The sequence below is a fragment of the Pezoporus wallicus genome, unplaced genomic scaffold (genome assembly GCF_028554395.1).
Source record: "Pezoporus wallicus isolate ANWC-B61680 ecotype Strahan unplaced genomic scaffold, APGP_CSIRO_Pwel_v1 contig_1181, whole genome shotgun sequence".
Classification (NCBI taxonomy): domain Eukaryota; kingdom Metazoa; phylum Chordata; class Aves; order Psittaciformes; family Psittacidae; genus Pezoporus; species Pezoporus wallicus.
Window position 1 is genome coordinate 3,921,521 of NW_026641428.1, and position 17,730 is coordinate 3,939,250.

The 17,730-nt window shown below is 41.2% G+C and overlaps 1 protein-coding gene across 1 annotated transcript; it reads left to right on the forward strand.

Annotated features, from left to right (window-relative positions):
• The first annotated feature begins 354 nt into the window (after nucleotides 1-354).
• LOC130607055 (uncharacterized) lies at nucleotides 355-15,796 on the forward strand. Its single transcript, XM_057423814.1, is given in 5 exon segments — nucleotides 355-541; nucleotides 3,265-3,527; nucleotides 14,611-14,827; nucleotides 15,725-15,761; nucleotides 15,763-15,796. Coding segments are annotated over 5 exon segments (738 nt in total).
• Nucleotides 15,797-17,730: the final 1,934 nt, after the last annotated feature.

Consider the following 17,730-nt stretch of genomic DNA (forward strand, 5'->3'; position numbering starts at 1 on the left):
TGAAGATCAATAAATTCTGACTTGACTTTCTGACATGAGCCATAAAAATTAATCTATGCTGAAAAATCATCCATGTAGAGAAAAGTGGAGAACAAAAAGCACTCAGTTATGATCCTACTTCCCCTTTTACAGCTGCTAGTGGAAAACCTAGCCAAAACCTAACCAAATCCACCCCATTTCCTCAAGTGTAATCCTTCTGGTCCCGTGAAGGGAAAACTCGGTTTCTGTTGCGCACTCACTCACCTCCTCTCACTCACAACCTCTCGACCTCGAGTGGTTTCCTTGGATGGCACCCTGACCCAAGGGGAGTGTCCTCAACTGCACACCCACCGCTGTGAGGAGGACCGACTCAAAATGGCTGCCAGGAGGGCACCACGTAGCCCCCTCACGGTCTCAGAACCCGACTTCCTGCCCCTGCCCCTGCTGACCGCCACTATGCGGGGGTACAAGAGCTGTGCACAGGGGGATCTCTCCGGGTTTTGTCTGTGGCGGGAGGCGGATCTTTCCCAGGTCTTCGGGCTTTTCTTGCCACAAACGCAAAGTGAATTTTACACTGAGCTTACGGAGTTGTGGTTTATGCTATTAAAAATACAATTATGTCAATCCGGTGAGGTGCACATGTACATTTTTCCCTTCAACAAAGCATAAATTCTGAAAAACCTGCTGTCCTTTCCAAAGATCTTCGGCGAGTATTCTACACAGAAATCTTTTCTGCACCCTCTTGTTTCCTCTTTTGTTTTTTCCTCTTTTAATGGCAGGGTTTAATCATTTTTGCTGCAAGCAAAACGATGTTCTTTGATAAGAAATAATCAAACTACGTTTCTTCATAATGAAATGGGGAATAGCAGATTCTTTCCTTACAGTGAAATAAGGAAAGTGCCTCTGGGCACAGTGGGGGTGTTTCTGTGAACATGACCTTCTCCAGGTGGGAGGCTAGCATGGTCTAAACTAAGTCCTGGTGTATCTATTTCTTGGTCACAAAAACATGCTATACTGAAACTGCAAAATACTTCCTGGAGTAGGTCTAGCAAGGAGTTTGGGAGAAGGGCAGCAAGGGACTTAACTCTATTAACTTGCTGTGTTTCTATAGTTAGCCTCTCACCATCTGCTCTTCTGGAAAGTACCAGAAGCAGGACATGCACTCACTTATCCCATTGATCCCACCCAAGTCTGGCAGCTGGTATGTTTTTTTCCGCCATTCCAAATACTTGTGGAAATAAAAATAGCAGAGATAGCAACAACAATTCTAAAAAAGAAACAAACCAAAACCCAAGAACCCTGTAAATTTTAAAGACAAACTGTAACTTTTATATCAAAATTATGTGAGCCAGCATGTTAAAATTCAAAAGTTCTGTCAAATAATACCTCTCTGAGACTGCCAGATCCCCCCTTCAGGCAACTAGCCCCTCAGTTACCTCACCTGTTCCTATTAGAAGCTGACATGTCCATGTGAGCCTGCTTCCACTCTCCCACCCACTCTCAAATGCCACCATTTGAACCCCTTTGGGGCTTCTGACCAAGTGCCTCTTATCACTCTCCACCTGGAAACTAGAGAAAAACACAGTTTTTATCTATGCGTCCTTTGGGTTTTTCCTTTTTTGGTTTGTGGCCCCTATAAAAAATTGGAGGCAGGTCTTTACATTGCAAAGTTGGGCCGCTGTGAGCAGGTGCTGAACCTGTCAGTCTCCTTGGTGGGCTGGAGTTGGAAACACAGCCTGTACAAAGCACTCTAACTGAAAACATTGTGATTTCAATACTTTATTAATTTGATATAAGGTCCCACTGATGCATTAAATATCACAAGGACCAGAAGCTAACCCATGTTTGCAGACATGCTTGCTGCCATGGCAAAACAGGCATTTTCCCTCAGACTATCTAAATCAGCTTTAATTTGTATTTACGGACCAGATTACAGATCAGACCCAAACTTTGTTTTTGTTAATTTACTAGTTATATATTATATATACTTCGTAGTTGACATCACTCTTGATGAAACACAGTTCTATCTCTTTCTCTTAAAAGGGCTTCTCTCAAACCTTCTCTGTCCCTGGGCCCCCTGGCTTGCCACTGTGGCCAGACCCTGCACAGACTTTAGCACACACAAGATGCAGCTATCTGGCATGGCTGGGTTCTGGGGGCAGGTAAGACATGGGAAGGCAGGAGTGGCAGGGAAACAGTGTCTCTGTGCCCAGCAGGGCAAGTCTTCATGCAGCTTCCAGGAGCAAACCTGGCTCTGAGGTGTAACAGCCAGGGACTGCCCAGGCTGATAGTCAGCTGCAGGCAAAGGCAGGCTGTGACAGAATATGGCAACTCCAAGCAGAGCAAGGGATATTACGAATAGAATGGTAATTTTAATAACCTTTGCAAGAGAAGGAAAGCTAGCTGCTGTGCTGGGTCTGCTATATATGCATACACATGCTGAAAGAATAATTTCTTTGTCTTAAAGGAACTTTGAAAGGCTACACAGGGAAGGCAGTTATGATCACTTCTTCATACTTTCTTCACTACTGATGCCGCAGGGGAAGCAAAGCAGCAAAAAACCAGCATCCCTGCACTGCAACTTTTCCAACACCCTGCATAACTTCCAGCCAGCACAAGAAGTTGCATTTTACCAGCATACATATTTATGTAAATGAGCACCACAAGCAGCCATGGGCTTGCAATAATGATGGAGACGTATTGAACCTTTCATGTCAGAGCAGAAAGCAGTTCTGCATGCAGAAAATAAATGCAGTGCTCCTGTTCCCATTATGATGCTTAAAATCATGTCAGGTGTTTGCAGTTGTTTATATTAGGTTCAGCCAGAGGAGAATTTGGCCATAGTAAATGCAACTTCATCTGCCCTGCAGAGATGGATTGTCTGTAGGCACAGACAATCTCTAAAAAGATCTGTACTCCTTTATGTCTATTTAGAATTAAGTTTTTAGTCAATTGCATTAGGCATCTCCTGTTTTCCAGGCCACAAGCACTCATCAAATATAACTGAATTGTTTTCTCTGGGCAGAATTTCATTCATCATCAATAGTCACTTGTAAGTTCACTATGAAGTCAACTGGAGTATAATTCCTAGATATGAAGGGTCTTCCCAAACATATGTTGCAGTATTGATGTTTTCACATATTTTCATTTCAGAAGATCATCTCCAGAAGACTTCAGTAAAATGCTTTCCTATGCCTTATTCTTTCTTGGCATAGTCTTTCTGTGGTGGCATTGGGGGGCAATAGACAGGATGATTACAAGTATTAATCACTGGATGTGACACAGTATTTGGAAATACGGCAGCAAAGATTTCTAATAAAGAGGGATTCCATGTTTTTTGCCATCTGACTGAAACAAGAGCAAAGGAGTTAAAAGCTGTGGCCTCAAAGCAGCTTCAAACAGTGCTGCTAGATGTGAGAGATTTAGTGTTAAAAACGTGGGTGCATGGGTCAAAGATGAAGTTCAGCCAGAAGGTGAGTCCCGGGATATTTGTCTTAAAAGAAAAAACAAGAGTTTTCCTAAAAATACCATGCTACATTCACAGCTTATTATAATTGACATTTGACAAGAGCATGTGGATGTCTTGTCACCTTCCAGAAACATGGAAGATCTCACTAGAGGGGTGTTTTATACATCTAGTTAGAAGTAGGTAAATATTTGGGAATGTACTCAAAAAGTCAGGCTTATTGATACATCCCTGTCAGAATAGCAAAGCAGTTCCTGGAACCTTAATTGGGACTGTTTGCACTCACATGCTTATCTGGGTTATGGCACAAGTGCTCAGCACCTCTCTTGCTGTGTTATCCAGCTAGGGAGCAAATTAAATAGTTTAGAGTTCATATATTTAAAAATGAATACATTTAATAAATCACTTGTAAGTAATTACCCATTCTATCAAAAGCAAAAATTACATATGAACTCTGTTGAATAAATCTGAATATAACTATTTTGGAATATTGCTTGCAGACCATCTGAAAATAGAAATATCCTATATCTCTGATTTGTGCAAGACAAGATGCTGCTGCTGTTACTGATGCTAACTGATTTCAGCAGGAGTGGTATTGCAGCAGAGTTTACAAAGGCCCAGGATCCTAGGGGCTGGATTCTGCTGTATTTGAGTCTTGAATCTGATGTATTAGGATATGCCATAGTACCAATTACCTTACTGCTAAATTCCAATCTCAGTTTGACCTTTCATCTCTTCATAAAATGACTTATAACTTGCCAAATTGCTTTGATTTGAAACTGTGCTTGGTTTCAGGCTAAAACTCCCCCCCCCCCCCCCCCCGGAAAACTACGAGTAAGGTCAGACCATCAAAAATATTCATTCAATATTCATTCACACAACTCTAATAGCTGATACAAGAGAAGAACCATTTTTACATTTCTGTATTTTCTGCTCCCACTTGTGAGGGCTCAGAAATGTTTTTCATATCAACCTGGTGATTTTTCCTTGCCTCCACCTCATGCTGGGACATGTCAGTCAGTGTGAGGTGCTGTTCTCTGCTACCACAAAGATGTCACTGTAGGGGGGAAACTGTCAGACAGTTTTCAAACCTCTGAGAAAGAGTTCTTAAATTTTTTGTTACCAAGGGCTGGTCCTTATTGTCATGGCAGCTCACCCACTCCAGCAGTTATACAAGACTTTCTACTGCTGCGGAACAGAGTAATGCTTGCAGTTTCCCATTCAAAGTAAGTATTTGCCAGTATCTCCCCCATCAGAGACAAGGCTGATTCCATAAGATCTGTCCTTTATATTGGCATGAGACAAACTACACATGAAATACACACACATTCCCTGCAAATGTAAGAAATATATCTATTTCTCCAATACGTGCCATTATTAATACATTATTTCATTTTTTAATGTCCAAACCTGAAAGAACAAAGGAACTACTGAACCAATTTTTCAGTTCTTTCACCTTGAAGGTACTCAATTTTAGAACCACTGAAGGCTCCAGTTTTCACAAAGAACCACAACACAAAAATATCCTAGAAAAATAGGGAATATGGCTTTAAGACTCTATTGCAGGAAGAGTTCACTGTCTCAGGCAAAGGAGGGAATGGCAGCAGGGCCCTCCTCTGGGAGGATTGAACTCTAGCAATATGAACTGGGAAGGAGGACAGAAAATCCTCTTCCTGATACTGCTTTCTTTAGCAGTCACCCCTTTTCAGCACTGAGGCCAAGGAAACTGTGGTTGCCTTTCCTTGGTTCAGTCCTAACTAAGGAGAAAACAAAATAAAGTGCCCAAGTTGAGGATCTGGCTGGGATTCACACCCCTTCCTGCTCAGAGAGATTTGCAAGGCTTAGGTGAGGCATTTTCCTGGTCAACATGCTACATCTTGAGGCTCGATAAAGTCCATCTGTACTCGTCTGTTGTAAAGGATCCCTAGGTGGGAGGAGAGAATGGAGTGTTAATTGAAATAAATAAATCTGAGATTCCAAGACTTCAAGTCTGGAAGCTATTTCTTGGAGTAAAAATGATAGCCCTGTGTTTTGTGAGTTGCTGAGTAATTCCTGTGGAGAGGTGCTGCTTTGGTTCAATTCCTGACACAAATGCATGTTCAGACCTGGCTCCACTGGAATTAATCATGGCAAGGTGCTTGAGAACTGCAGAGACCCCACGTCAAGTCTGTAACTGCACATTGCTCAGGATGCCATTTCCCACTGCCATGGAAACTACTCAGCAGTGAAATAAATGCTTTCCTCACGCTGGTGAACTTGCTGTGACATGATTGAGTTAAAGAGCAAGTTACCTGGTGGCTATCCAGGTGTTGGTTTTCAATTTAGTTTCTTTGGAGCAAAGCATCAATTCTACTTTCTCAGTGTAGCTTATGCTTAGGCTTCAGTGGGGTCATTAAATTTATATCTCTTATCTGAAAAAGTTATTTCTTCTAGAGCAGGTTTGAGGTGAATACCTCTCAAATGGCTACTCTTACTAAAATATTGATGGCATTGATGTAGTAGATTTTGTCTTTAGATCAACTTTCTGTTAATGAAAGTGATAGAAAACCAAGTTTACTTTATCTAACATGTAACCTCTGTGTGTGGCAGTCTGGTGAGCTATAGCTTCCCTGTTCCAATTGTTAGCTTTCCAGGCAAGACATCACTCCACCCTGCTGAACAGGCAGATTTGGGCTCTAGAGATGTGAATCTTGTCCTCTGAACTTAGCAGACAACCCTGGTGTCATTTCACACAGACAGCTGCAGCTTTGGGGTTTTGTTTCCCCCCATCAAGATTACACAGCCAAAAGTGATTAAGAAAACAAACGAAGTATGAAATTGCACCGCTTATTCTGATCTTTATCTTTAGAAATTACAGTTTGACTGGTTTAATTTAGTCCCTGTCAGACCACAAGTATACCACCAGCTGCTGCAAGACCCTAGCACTGTGAAGGTTAGCATTTAAAGGAAAATACAAGCAGAATTTGGGACAGGGCACTAATTTTAAGTATATTACTTCAATTAGAAATGCAGGGAAATAAAATGTCTACAGTTGAAAAATATGCTCCATGTATTACTTCTTGCCCTATGGAAGGCCAGATTCTGCTGCCATTTTCTCTCCTGGGACCCAGATACCTCATTTGCTCAAATGTCAGCAACAAAAGCCAGTGACTTCCGGAAATGAGTAAACCACACTGCTATGGCTATCAAAACCTGTCCTGCTCACAAGACTGTATGAGGCAGCTGAATATTTAGACATACATTTTCAGGAACTTGCTGAGAAGAAGACCCATGACATCCGCAAGGTCAGAACATCCTGAGGACTGCGCCCCCAGGACCTGGTTTCTGTTTCTTGTTAAAGCCAGCACACAAAGATGTGCTTCAAAACCTTCACTTGTCCGACAGGAATAATGTTACCTTCTTGCCTTTCACTTGAGAATCAAATTTCCTTCCCCAGTGTTATGCTTCAAGCAGGGTAATTTTTCCTTATCCTTTCTAGAAGCCAGGGATCTCATTACAAAATACACTTAAGGAGTCAATGGGAAATCAGACAGTCAAGTGCTGCTTTCTGCAGATGGAAGACTGTCTCATGCCAACACCTCTAATGGAAAGCTACATATGGAGCTTACATTTTGCTTATATGGCTTCTCTTCAGTTAAGCTCCTTCACATGCTGTGCTCTGAAAAAGCCAAAGGATCCTCTGTGAGAAAGGGAACTTATTGGAAAAAATCCCCATTTCGATGTTTTCCAAGATGCTAAGCAGGATTTCTTCAGCTTTCTGAAATTATTTTCTTTAGTTGAAAAGCAGTTTGCTGAGAAAAAATCAGGAGTAGAGAAACTCCTTTTAGGCTTTCTTCTCATACATTTCTATCGCAAAGGACTGTTACCTACATCAGCAGGACTCTTGACCTGACACTGCCAGAGAAATGCTCCTTTACAATAGGCTTTGCATGCTGGTGGAGTGCTGTTTTGTGGTCATTTTGACAACACTGCAGAACCTGCCATTAGAATCAAGCCATGCAGGACTAGGTAGGCCCAGCAGGCACATGTACCGGGCTTGTGCTGGAGAGGAAAGCTGTCAGCCACCTGTTGAATCCCCAAGTTTCCAGCAAGCTGTATATCTCTCCTAACTACCCTGAGAGTGCTAAAAGCGCAATAACAACTAACACTGCCACTCAGGCTGGTGTGGCACTCAGAGTGGCAAAGAGGCAAGAATTTCCAGGCCAAAACCAAAATGAGCAGGGAGAGAAACTGAAGGGAGAAGAGATGCCTATCAAGCAGAGGATGAACTCAGCAGCTCCTGGAAAGTGTCACTGGCCACTCTGGGACTGGCCGCTATTGCCCTGGTCTACTCAACTTAACAGGGCCACTTCCAGCATAACATTACTTTATTTTCCTAGTCCAAAATTCCTTCTCATTTAATTAGTCCTAAATCCATTTTCATAAAATGCTTATTCATTCATTCTGCTGTTGAGAATGGTTTTTGCCCATGCCCCCTCACTTCCTGCAGCATCAGGCACTACCGTGCTATGTGAATGGGGAGGCATGACGAGCGGGGAAAAGAAGCTCTGCGTGTATGGTTAAGTAACAGCACCCAGAGCTGATCAGAAGTGCCCAGCAGACCCTGAACCAGGAAACAAACAAGCAGTCTAGCAATTGTATGCTAGTGTCTTTTCCCATGCAAACTGTAGAGCTTCTGTTTACACAGTTTATAGAATTTGAGCTTTTATTTGAAAAACATAGCTTAGTTACTCTGACGATTGATTTGTTTCTGGTATCAAAAAGCTGCCCTTAGACTAAAAAAAATAATTTCAACACTGAAAATTTTCATACAGAAGGATGATTAAGTTATATCAGTAATAACTCGCTCACATGCATGAGAAAAGGTGGAGGTCTGAACCAAGCTCTGTTAAATTAATGGAAAGACTCCTGCTGGTTTCAAGACAAAGCACAGATCAGTCCTTCCCAGCTGAGTAGATCAGCTCTCCCTAATGAGTCTTGACATTCCTCTGTAGATTAGTTGACACTCTGTAGATTACTAAATATAGCCAGCAATGCTTATACAACCTAGGCAGGATAGGCAGGCATAGAGGATATACAGAAGATTAATACCAAATAAGTGCCTAAGGCAGAAGCGTCACAGCACAAGTCATTATCAACAGCAGGGAGAGGGGCTGTGCTAGCTAGCAATGTACAGAGATCAGAAAACACTACCAGGCACAGAATTTACAGTGAAATTTCTTTTTAAACTATCACCATGTGGGTCTTGGTGCATAAACTTATGAGTTTGACTTCGGCTGTTTCTATATTATGACACTGGGAATACTGGTGAAGGCAACCCATGAGCACCTGGAGCTTGCAGATGTCTTATCAGAATGTAATAGCAGAAAAACAGAACTCGTGTCTATTGCTATAGTGAGCAGTATCCATTATACTCATTTGCAGAATAGCTAAGAGGACAAATTAAGCATTTGGGTTTGAGTGCACAGACAAGAGAACGTGCTGTCCCTTCCTTTCTAAAGTGATTTGAACAACTGTTGCTTATCTAAGCACCTACACGGTCTGAATAAAATGCTAACTCAAATGTTCTTCCTGACATCTGGAATCTTTCCTTACTCATTTATTTTCAATTACATATAAGCTTACAGGGTTTTATTTTGCTGGGTCTTTTATCAATACTGTGGTAAAAATCTAAAGTGCAAACCATACAAGGAAAGATACAATCATGCCAAAAAATTATCTCCCTCTATACCAGACTACATTTTCCTCCCTGCAAAATGCTAAGTAGGAGATTTTGGAGAGGTATTTCTTCTAAGGTAAAGTATTAATGAAGATCTTCAGTTATCTGTTGGGCACCAAACTGAATTATCACACTGACATTTTTACACAGCAGCACACCTTTTCCATGAAACAAAAGTGCAAAGCCCTGCATGTGCAGGAATAGTTCCCCTAAGAGTGGGAGATTTGCTGTTTGTGACTGCTGATTTGTTCAATTTGTTAACCGAAGACCAGGGGTTTTGCAGCTCTGGCAGTATGGCTGTTTGTACTTCCTAGACTCTGGAGAGCTGGTGAGTGATTTGTCAGAGCACTGTCTAATACCAGACCTTCAATGTGTGCTGCATGTGTGCTGTTTCTGAAGAATGCCAGTCCCTAAATTTTCCCTTGGCAGTTCTTTTTTCCTCAGCATGTCTGGCAGGCTGCTCTAACCCACTGCAGAGCACTAACTTCTGGAGGTTTGCACTGCCAGCACACGGGTGGATGAAGGAATCCAAAGCATACCCAGATCCCAAATTTCACCCCAAGCTGATGTTCTTTGGCACAATTACCAAAGCAAACTTGCTGTGGGAGTAGAACAATAGCACCCCACTTCAATACAGTCTATGTGCTTCAGTTTCTTTTAGTGCAGAGAAACAGAGGGATGTTGTATTTTGCAGTTGTCTAAGGATCCTAAAAGGGCTCTTAGCGCACTCATGCTGCTTTTCTGGTGTAGTCATGCTGCTTTTCTCTAAAATCAATTGCTTTTATAATGGCACTTGTCTAGGCGTAAGAAGCTAAGCTCTATCCTGAGAGTTCTCAATTTGCCAGGCAAATATCAAAGTTTTTATGGGAAGTATAATTTGCCTTTAGCTATTTACTGGCTACGTTAATAATTAGAATTCAATATTTATGAAGATATATCAATACTCTTGAAATATCATGCTGACATTTTCAATGGAAGCACACTCTGCCACTCCAGGCAGCTATTGCAAAATCAATATGACCCTGGAAGACAAGTGGCTTTTTCAGTGCCCCGCAATTATCAAGCTAGAAATATTTTGCATAACAATGTACATTTGTGGAACTAGACAATTTTCTTGGAAGAAAACTTTAACTGAGATTATTTCCTTTGATTCTGATCCCAGACTCCTTCCAGCAGCAATGGCATCATTTAGCAGAATGAATACTGTCAGAAGGCTCCAGCAGAGCAAAACTCACCAGGGTGCTCAGCACCAAATGTCCATGTGTTATCGGAGAAGGAGCACTGGTACTCAGGGAGAGCTAGGCAGTTAGGGATTACAGGCCTAGGAGCACTGGTGCAGGGCTGATAGGGAAAAGAAGAGCAGTGGAGGCTCCACACACAGTGCTGCCCGCTTCAGCTGTTGCCCCTAGAGCCACTTGTCTTACAGCACTTCTGCGCTAATTATTGCTACTTAAACATAGGGACTAACAGTACGCAGAGCAGTCCTGGGTGTTTCTCTTTCAGACCCAAGTAGGCATCCTGGCTAAACACTCCAGGACTTATGCACAGAGCCCAGCTTCTAATTTTACCCGCTTTCCAGGAATGCAAGCTCACTGCCCAGTGCTTCCTCCTACAGCACAGCAAAGGAAGGCAGGTGTGATTTGCAGATCCTGTTTTGAATTAGGTTAATCTTTTCCCTAAATCTCTAATTAATTAATTTAATTTTGTATTGGGAAAAGATGAATTGACTCCCATAATGGTGTATCACAGCACTAGCTTGCCGAGTAGCTTGCTGAGATTCATTGGCACGGAGTTATGCCTGCTGGTCGCAACTTCTGTCTCTGTGTGTCTAGCTCAGCTCCAAATTCTAAGTCAGCAGCCAATGGAAATGTCAATGCCTGGCATGTCTCTGCAAATGGACTGGGGGTATTTATGATCGGCTGCTGCAACATCCTGTTTTCAGACTTTATTTTACAGCATGGAAGCCTGAATTAGCCTGAGCTCTTTCACACAGTTTTAATGGCACTTTGTCAAAACACTCTGTGAGTCCTCTCACAAAATAAATGTCACCAACTCAGTGAAACATTACAAAGATGATTCCAAAGTGCACACATTCAGGAACACTGCAATCTTTGTCAGACTTAACAGGGGCATTCACTGAAAAAAAAAAAAAGCTAAGTATCTAATTGAAGTACCTGAACTAGAGGGGATAATTACATCAGCCTTCAAACAACAGTGAGGTGGACTGCTAAAATAACCAGTGCAGGGACCAATCTAACCCCCAGAAAAATCAGTGGGAGCCTCCCTGTAGATTGTAGTGGAAGGAGAAGCAAGCTGTTATCTGTACATGTTTGCTTAACATTTTAAAATCAGAGAGTATTAATCAGTAGCTCAGAAGTCCATACTGATGGCTACTGAACCACCCAACTAGGTAAGACCAGTAAGTATCAATGAATATTGTCACTTGTTATCATTTATCAGCTATGTGAATGATTTAATCATTTAATGAGTCCAACATTCATTCACTGTCAGATTCTGAGATTCCTTCCATTCCTACTTGGTGAGGTGACAGCGAAATTTAGAATCAGAATAAATCCAAATCACTCCCTGAACACAGTAAGAACACCAGACAGGCTTTAGTAACCAAGCCTAATACACTACCCTACATAATATATTCCAGCGCGCTACCTAAACAGGCAATGAGGGAAGAGACAGAAGACTCAGGCATTGCCTCAAAGTCTATCTTCTCTAATGGGCAGATCACTCACCATCACACAACATGAGTCACACAACAAATGAGTCATCAAACCCACCACTACAGCTTAGGCTTTTCTGGTTGTTCATAGGGTCACTCTGCTTCCATGCTACAGATTAGAAGAGCAGCCTTGGTGTCATCATAAAGGCATTCAAAAAGAATTATTTTTCTTCACAGAGGAATTCCTCTCTCCAGTATCAGCACAAATAATCACCAATGTCTACAAAAAAAAACAGATGCTATTGTGAGAACTGACGCAGTCATTCCCTTCAGTCTGAAATGTCCTGAAAGGACAGGGCTGACTAGAAAGATTAGTCAGCAAAGCTTGAAAACAGTGGAAATCTATTGGAGAGGAAAGTAGGGAAGGTTTTGCCAAGGCACGCATTATTCATTGATACCGATCACATTGTGCCAAATCTTCCACCTCTGCTTTCTTCTAGCTTACAGTGAGCTGGAAGGGCAGCAATCAGAAAAAAAGGCCCTTATGGGAATTGCATCTGAGGAAGTTGGTGGGTTGGCTGAGCACATTTGCTTCACTGCATTTCTAGATCATTAACTTACTTGCTTGTAGCTCTCAGACTCACTGCACACAGCAATTCTGGCTTCCATACTTTCCCTTACCATGTACTGGCTCATTAGAGACGGCCACAGAGTGAGAAACCTGAATGGTGTTCACGACAGGTATTGACAGTGGACTTGGAAACTTACTGGTAAATGGCCTGACTAAAGGGGATTTTGTGTCATTGCTGCATGTGTCACAGGAAAAGGAGGCCAAGAGCTAGTCCTGCTCCTTATTCTCATTGAAGACAGAGAACCTGAACTTAGCTGACCCCAGCAGCTTTGCCAGGGCTGTGCTGTTTGTGACCAAAAAGACAGCTGGCAAGGGTAAGTGGCAAGGCAATTTCCCCCCCCCCCCCCCCCAAATTATTCAATATAACCAAATCTGGTCTAGCTAAAAGTTCTGGTGTCTCTCCACAGAGGCATATTTCATCTCCCTGATGAAAAGCATTCACTCTGTCATTTCTCAAGTTCAGAGATTCTCTCCAGCAATCTTTTGGGCTTCCCCTTGCTTTCACCAACAGGGTTCTTAAAAATCTAGTTTCTCAGTCTGTTAAAACCAGATCATTCCCAGGTGTGTTTATCAGACTCTTTTTGGTGCAGTTGAAGAATATCAGCTGGGGGAGGAAGGTGCTAACTAGTACCAGAAAGAACTTTCTTGACAATAAATCCAGCCCACACAATTAAAAATGGCTGGTGGCAGGTTTTTTTCAGTCTTTATCTAGTAAACAAAAGAGTATTTTTTCATGGCTGAGTTAGTCCAAATTTTGCAGTGCATGCAACAACAATTGCACTGACTGTAACAGTTAAACACTTGCTACTTCAGCCAGTTTTCTTAGAGCTGCTACACAGGTACTATCACACACCTCTGTGAACGGAAGTTGTGAAGAGGAAGTTGGTCCCTGGGGTCTCTACTTTGAGTGGAGTTAAAAACAAGAATTAAGTGTTGGCTTTGACAAAAGGTGGTAAATAATCTGCAAAGTAAACATACTAAGCCATGGCAATACACGTTCCCTTCTCAGCGCTGATAGGTCAGACTGGACATTGTTAAGGGCTGCCAAAAGGGATTGCAGCACTGCAACTACCATCAGTAACACTCAGCTAAGTAAATATTCAATAGGCTTATAATTAATTAAGTAGCTAAAACGGCAAAACACGTATCTTCTACCAGTAGGACTTTCTTCTCAAAGCTTGTAAAACACTGTTGGCCTCATCATGAGGGTTCCGGACACTTATTAAATCCAGTGATTAGGGCAAGGACAACATAATTATTAGAAACTTACCTCCTCTGGCAGGTCCCTTCTTCCAGCTTGTGGAAAGCTGCACACTCTCGGTGGGGATAACCACTGCTGGCACTCTCACCTCAGCCTGAGAAACTCTTTATGAAATCTCAGTGCTGGACTTTCAGCCTCTGCCTTTCAGGCGCAGGCTGTCCTCAGCAAACTCTTGAAAGTGTCACTATTTATCTAAAGTTTCTCAAGTAATTTATAGCGTAGTAAAGCAGTATTATCAATACACAGGGTTAAGCTAATATCTTCAAAAGCATTGACTAATTCCATACATCACGTTCAGACCTTTAGACCCCAACCAACAAAAATCAGACTCTCTGCTTTTATACAGACTATTTGATTTTCACAGGAATATAAGTGCATAGTAGGAGCCCACATACTGGAATGGATCTGGATAATAAAGCCCAGTAGAGTGGCCTGTATCTCAAGTGAAATAGTTTAATACTTTACCAATACTCTTTTAGAGTAATTGCAAAAGGCCTTCAGCAAATTTTGCCAAGTGTACAGAGTAGATCATTCAAGCAAACCCCAGACAAGAGTATTCACCTCAGTCAGGTTTTTAAAGACTGTTTTAGCTTGGTAACTAAATCACAGCTAAGATGCAGCTGGCTGCTGCATCCTTTGCATAAGTCCAAAATAAAACACACAGAAAGCTGTGAATCTACCTGACACTGCTTTTTGTTGGTTTTTTTTTTTCCCTCTGAGTTAATTGCCTGCTGTGTTTTACAGGACAGGTACACTGCTACAAAGCTAACTTGAACATCTCAAAATTATTCTGACATTTGAATAATCCAAGTCTCAAATATTAATTTCTATGTGACAAACTTATAACTTACTTATCTTTAATGGCTATGCTGCTATTAAGGGGTCAGGAAGGGTCATTGGTTTTGCTTGTTTTTTTGTTTTTTTTTCTTTTATGATAGAGACGCAGCATTTTGGAGTGAAAGTATGCATTGTTGAGCGTGGTGTCTTTAAGGCAGGAATAGTTAATTCAGATGTCATCAACACATACCTCTTAAAACATTTGAAGGGACTGACTCCTGAGATCGGGAACTCCTACAGAGAAAAATACTTTGTTGAATGTAAGTAGCAAAAGGACTGTATGAAAGCCCAGAGCGGTTATTATCGGACTACATAAATATCTGAAGAGAGGCTATAAAGACAGAGGGCCAGGCCCCTTTCAGTGGTGCCCAGGGACAGAACCCAAGGCAATGGGTGCACACTGAAACACAGGATGTTACTGCTGAAGATCAGGAATCACATTTTTACTGTGAGGATGCCTGGGCACTGGCACGGGTTGCCCAGTGAAGCTGAGTATCCTCCATCTGGACATGCTCCTGGGCAACCTGGTCTAGGTGAACCAGCTTGAGCAGGGGGCATTGGACCAGAGGTCCCTTCCAACCTCAACCAACCTGTGATTCTGTGAATGTTTGCTGGACTTCATTAACATTCATTAAGAACCCATTGCTGATTGTCCTGGACTATATCTATGTTAGATAAGGCCTGTGCTATTAGTTCACATATGAGATTGGTGAGATGTGATGTCATGCCACTATCCTTAGTCCCTCCGCACTTAAAGGTAGAATGCCCAAGTAGAATGAACTGGGGTGACCATATGCTGTTTATGGCTTACTGATATCTGAAAAGTCATGCTGAGTCATGCTGTACTTAATGTGGAGAATATCTGGCTCACAATACAGTCCAGGGAGGTTTCTGTTTGCCGGGCTCTTGGGTGTTCTGCAGGCATTGTGGTCTCTGCTCTGTTGTAGCTGAACTGCTCTCAGTACTCAAGCCAGTAGTTTAAAAGCAAACTTGAAGCTGTAGCCAAACCTTTAAATATAAAGAATCCTCTCACAGAGAATTTTGCATATAAATGCTTTCAGATTCATTTTCTTTTTCACAGATATAAAAGCTCAAAGATCACCAATAAAAAGACTGTGTGACTGATATTTCTCAGGTCAAAAAATGCATGGCATAAGTCCTGATAGCAAAGCACCCCAGGACACAATACAGAGCTGGATGCAAAGTTCTTTTGGCTATTTCTCTCCTAAGCCCCAAGCTGTTTATCTGACATGCTGCTGTGTACAATATTTCCAGCTCCAGCAGCTAGTGGGAGATCAGTTCCTGGAGTTCTAATTAACATTTACCATTAAACCAGTATTAGCTCTGCGGAAATAAATGTTAATCCTGTCAGAACCAGACATCCTTTCCTTAATCAGTTACTAGACTGCTTTTCTTTTCAGAAGACACTTTCTCCACCTCTCACCCCTCCTTACCTGGAATTTCTGAGTTTGCAGATACGCTTGTAAATCCAGCATGGTTTTGAAGATCATTTTTTATGCTCAGAAGTGACACCTCTGTAGGATCTCCATTCCTAAAATATTCAGCTACAAAGCTAGTCAATATTACTCACCCTATAATAAGTTTTTAAATAAGGAAAATAAATTCACTAAAAGAATCAGGTTTTCAAGTAGACTTCATCAACATATACAGGCTGCTAGTGAACTTGAAATAAAACAATCGTCTTTCAGAACATATATCTTTAACATATACCTTACAGAATGTATTTAGTCAGATTTAGGCATTTATTTCATGGGCAGTTGATCTATTCAGGAGTTGCTAAACTTCACAAGTTGCTGAACACAAGACATGAAAACAAATGATAAAGCCCACCGATTGCAACATATTCCAAAAATTACAAATGCAGTATTTGACCACATCTAATCACCTGATTATTCAACTGTGTAGAAATAAAGCAAGTTATTTTACAGATATGAAATTACAGAGAAGAATCAAAACTACGTATTACTCTGTTAATATGCAGAGTATCCAAACTTGTATTTAAACTTTCTCACTAGTAATAGTTTCTTATATGAGGAAAATATTAAAAATAATATGCATTTACATTTCTTTCATCCTCAATTTGTTCTGCAATTTAGTATGATTATTTCACTCATTAGATGAAACAGGATCATTAGCATATGCTATGGCAAATTAGTTCAACTGTACAAAGATTATGTTAAGAACAACAAAATGTTAGTTGGGGTTACGGTGCCTCTTGTACACTATTTCTATCTGTTAAGCTGTTGGCCAGAGGCTCACAAACTGGTGTTCCTAGAGATATTAAAATTGAAGGGGTAAAGGTTTTATTTGCTGAAGACCTGCACTGGTGATTAATCATTAATGTGCAATTCAATTAAGCTTACAAAAATACCATGTGCAGGTCAGAACTCCAAATGTAAGAAAAGGAGTTTCATCACTCTATGTGTGTGTAAGAGGGGACAGGGCAGGGGGTGTTTTGTAGGTGCACAAGAAAGGGACAGAATAGAAAAAGTATTTAGTAACATGTAAGTATTTCATGGGTTCTATTCTCTGCCAAATGGCTTCAAGAATAAATTTATTTTATTTCATGATAAATACCTGTAAGAGAGACAGGTCTCTCTATCTGGTCTGACAGCTGTAAAGAGAATGTACATGAAAAAACTTAATGGTCTAAATTTATCAACCATACAGTGGCAGATTATGAGACTTGCTGAAAACCCTAAAAATCAGCCGCCTTTGAAACAGAATGAGTCCAGAATTCAAGAATCCAAGCAGGGACAAGTCCTCGTAAGAGAAAAAGAGTACAAGTAGAAAACGAAGTTAGGAATAAAATCTAAAGCTTCTGTTGAACAAAATACAAAAAATAGATATTAGATAAGCAGATGGGTACATTATGGTTGATACTGAGAGAAAGAGGCCCAGCTGAAGCTTAGGAATCCTTCATCATCAGGAATGTTAAACAATAAATCTACATTCTACCTATCTATACCATATCCCAGGGATGGTTTTCTTCCACATCTGAAAAGTTAAAATTGCTATGGGGGGAAAAAAGGTAACCCTGATATATGGCTGACATATTAGCAGTTTTCTCCAAAAATTATTCCAAATCTTTCTGTTGACAAAGATTATTCACAAAAGCAATACTATTTTTCTTATGGTATCA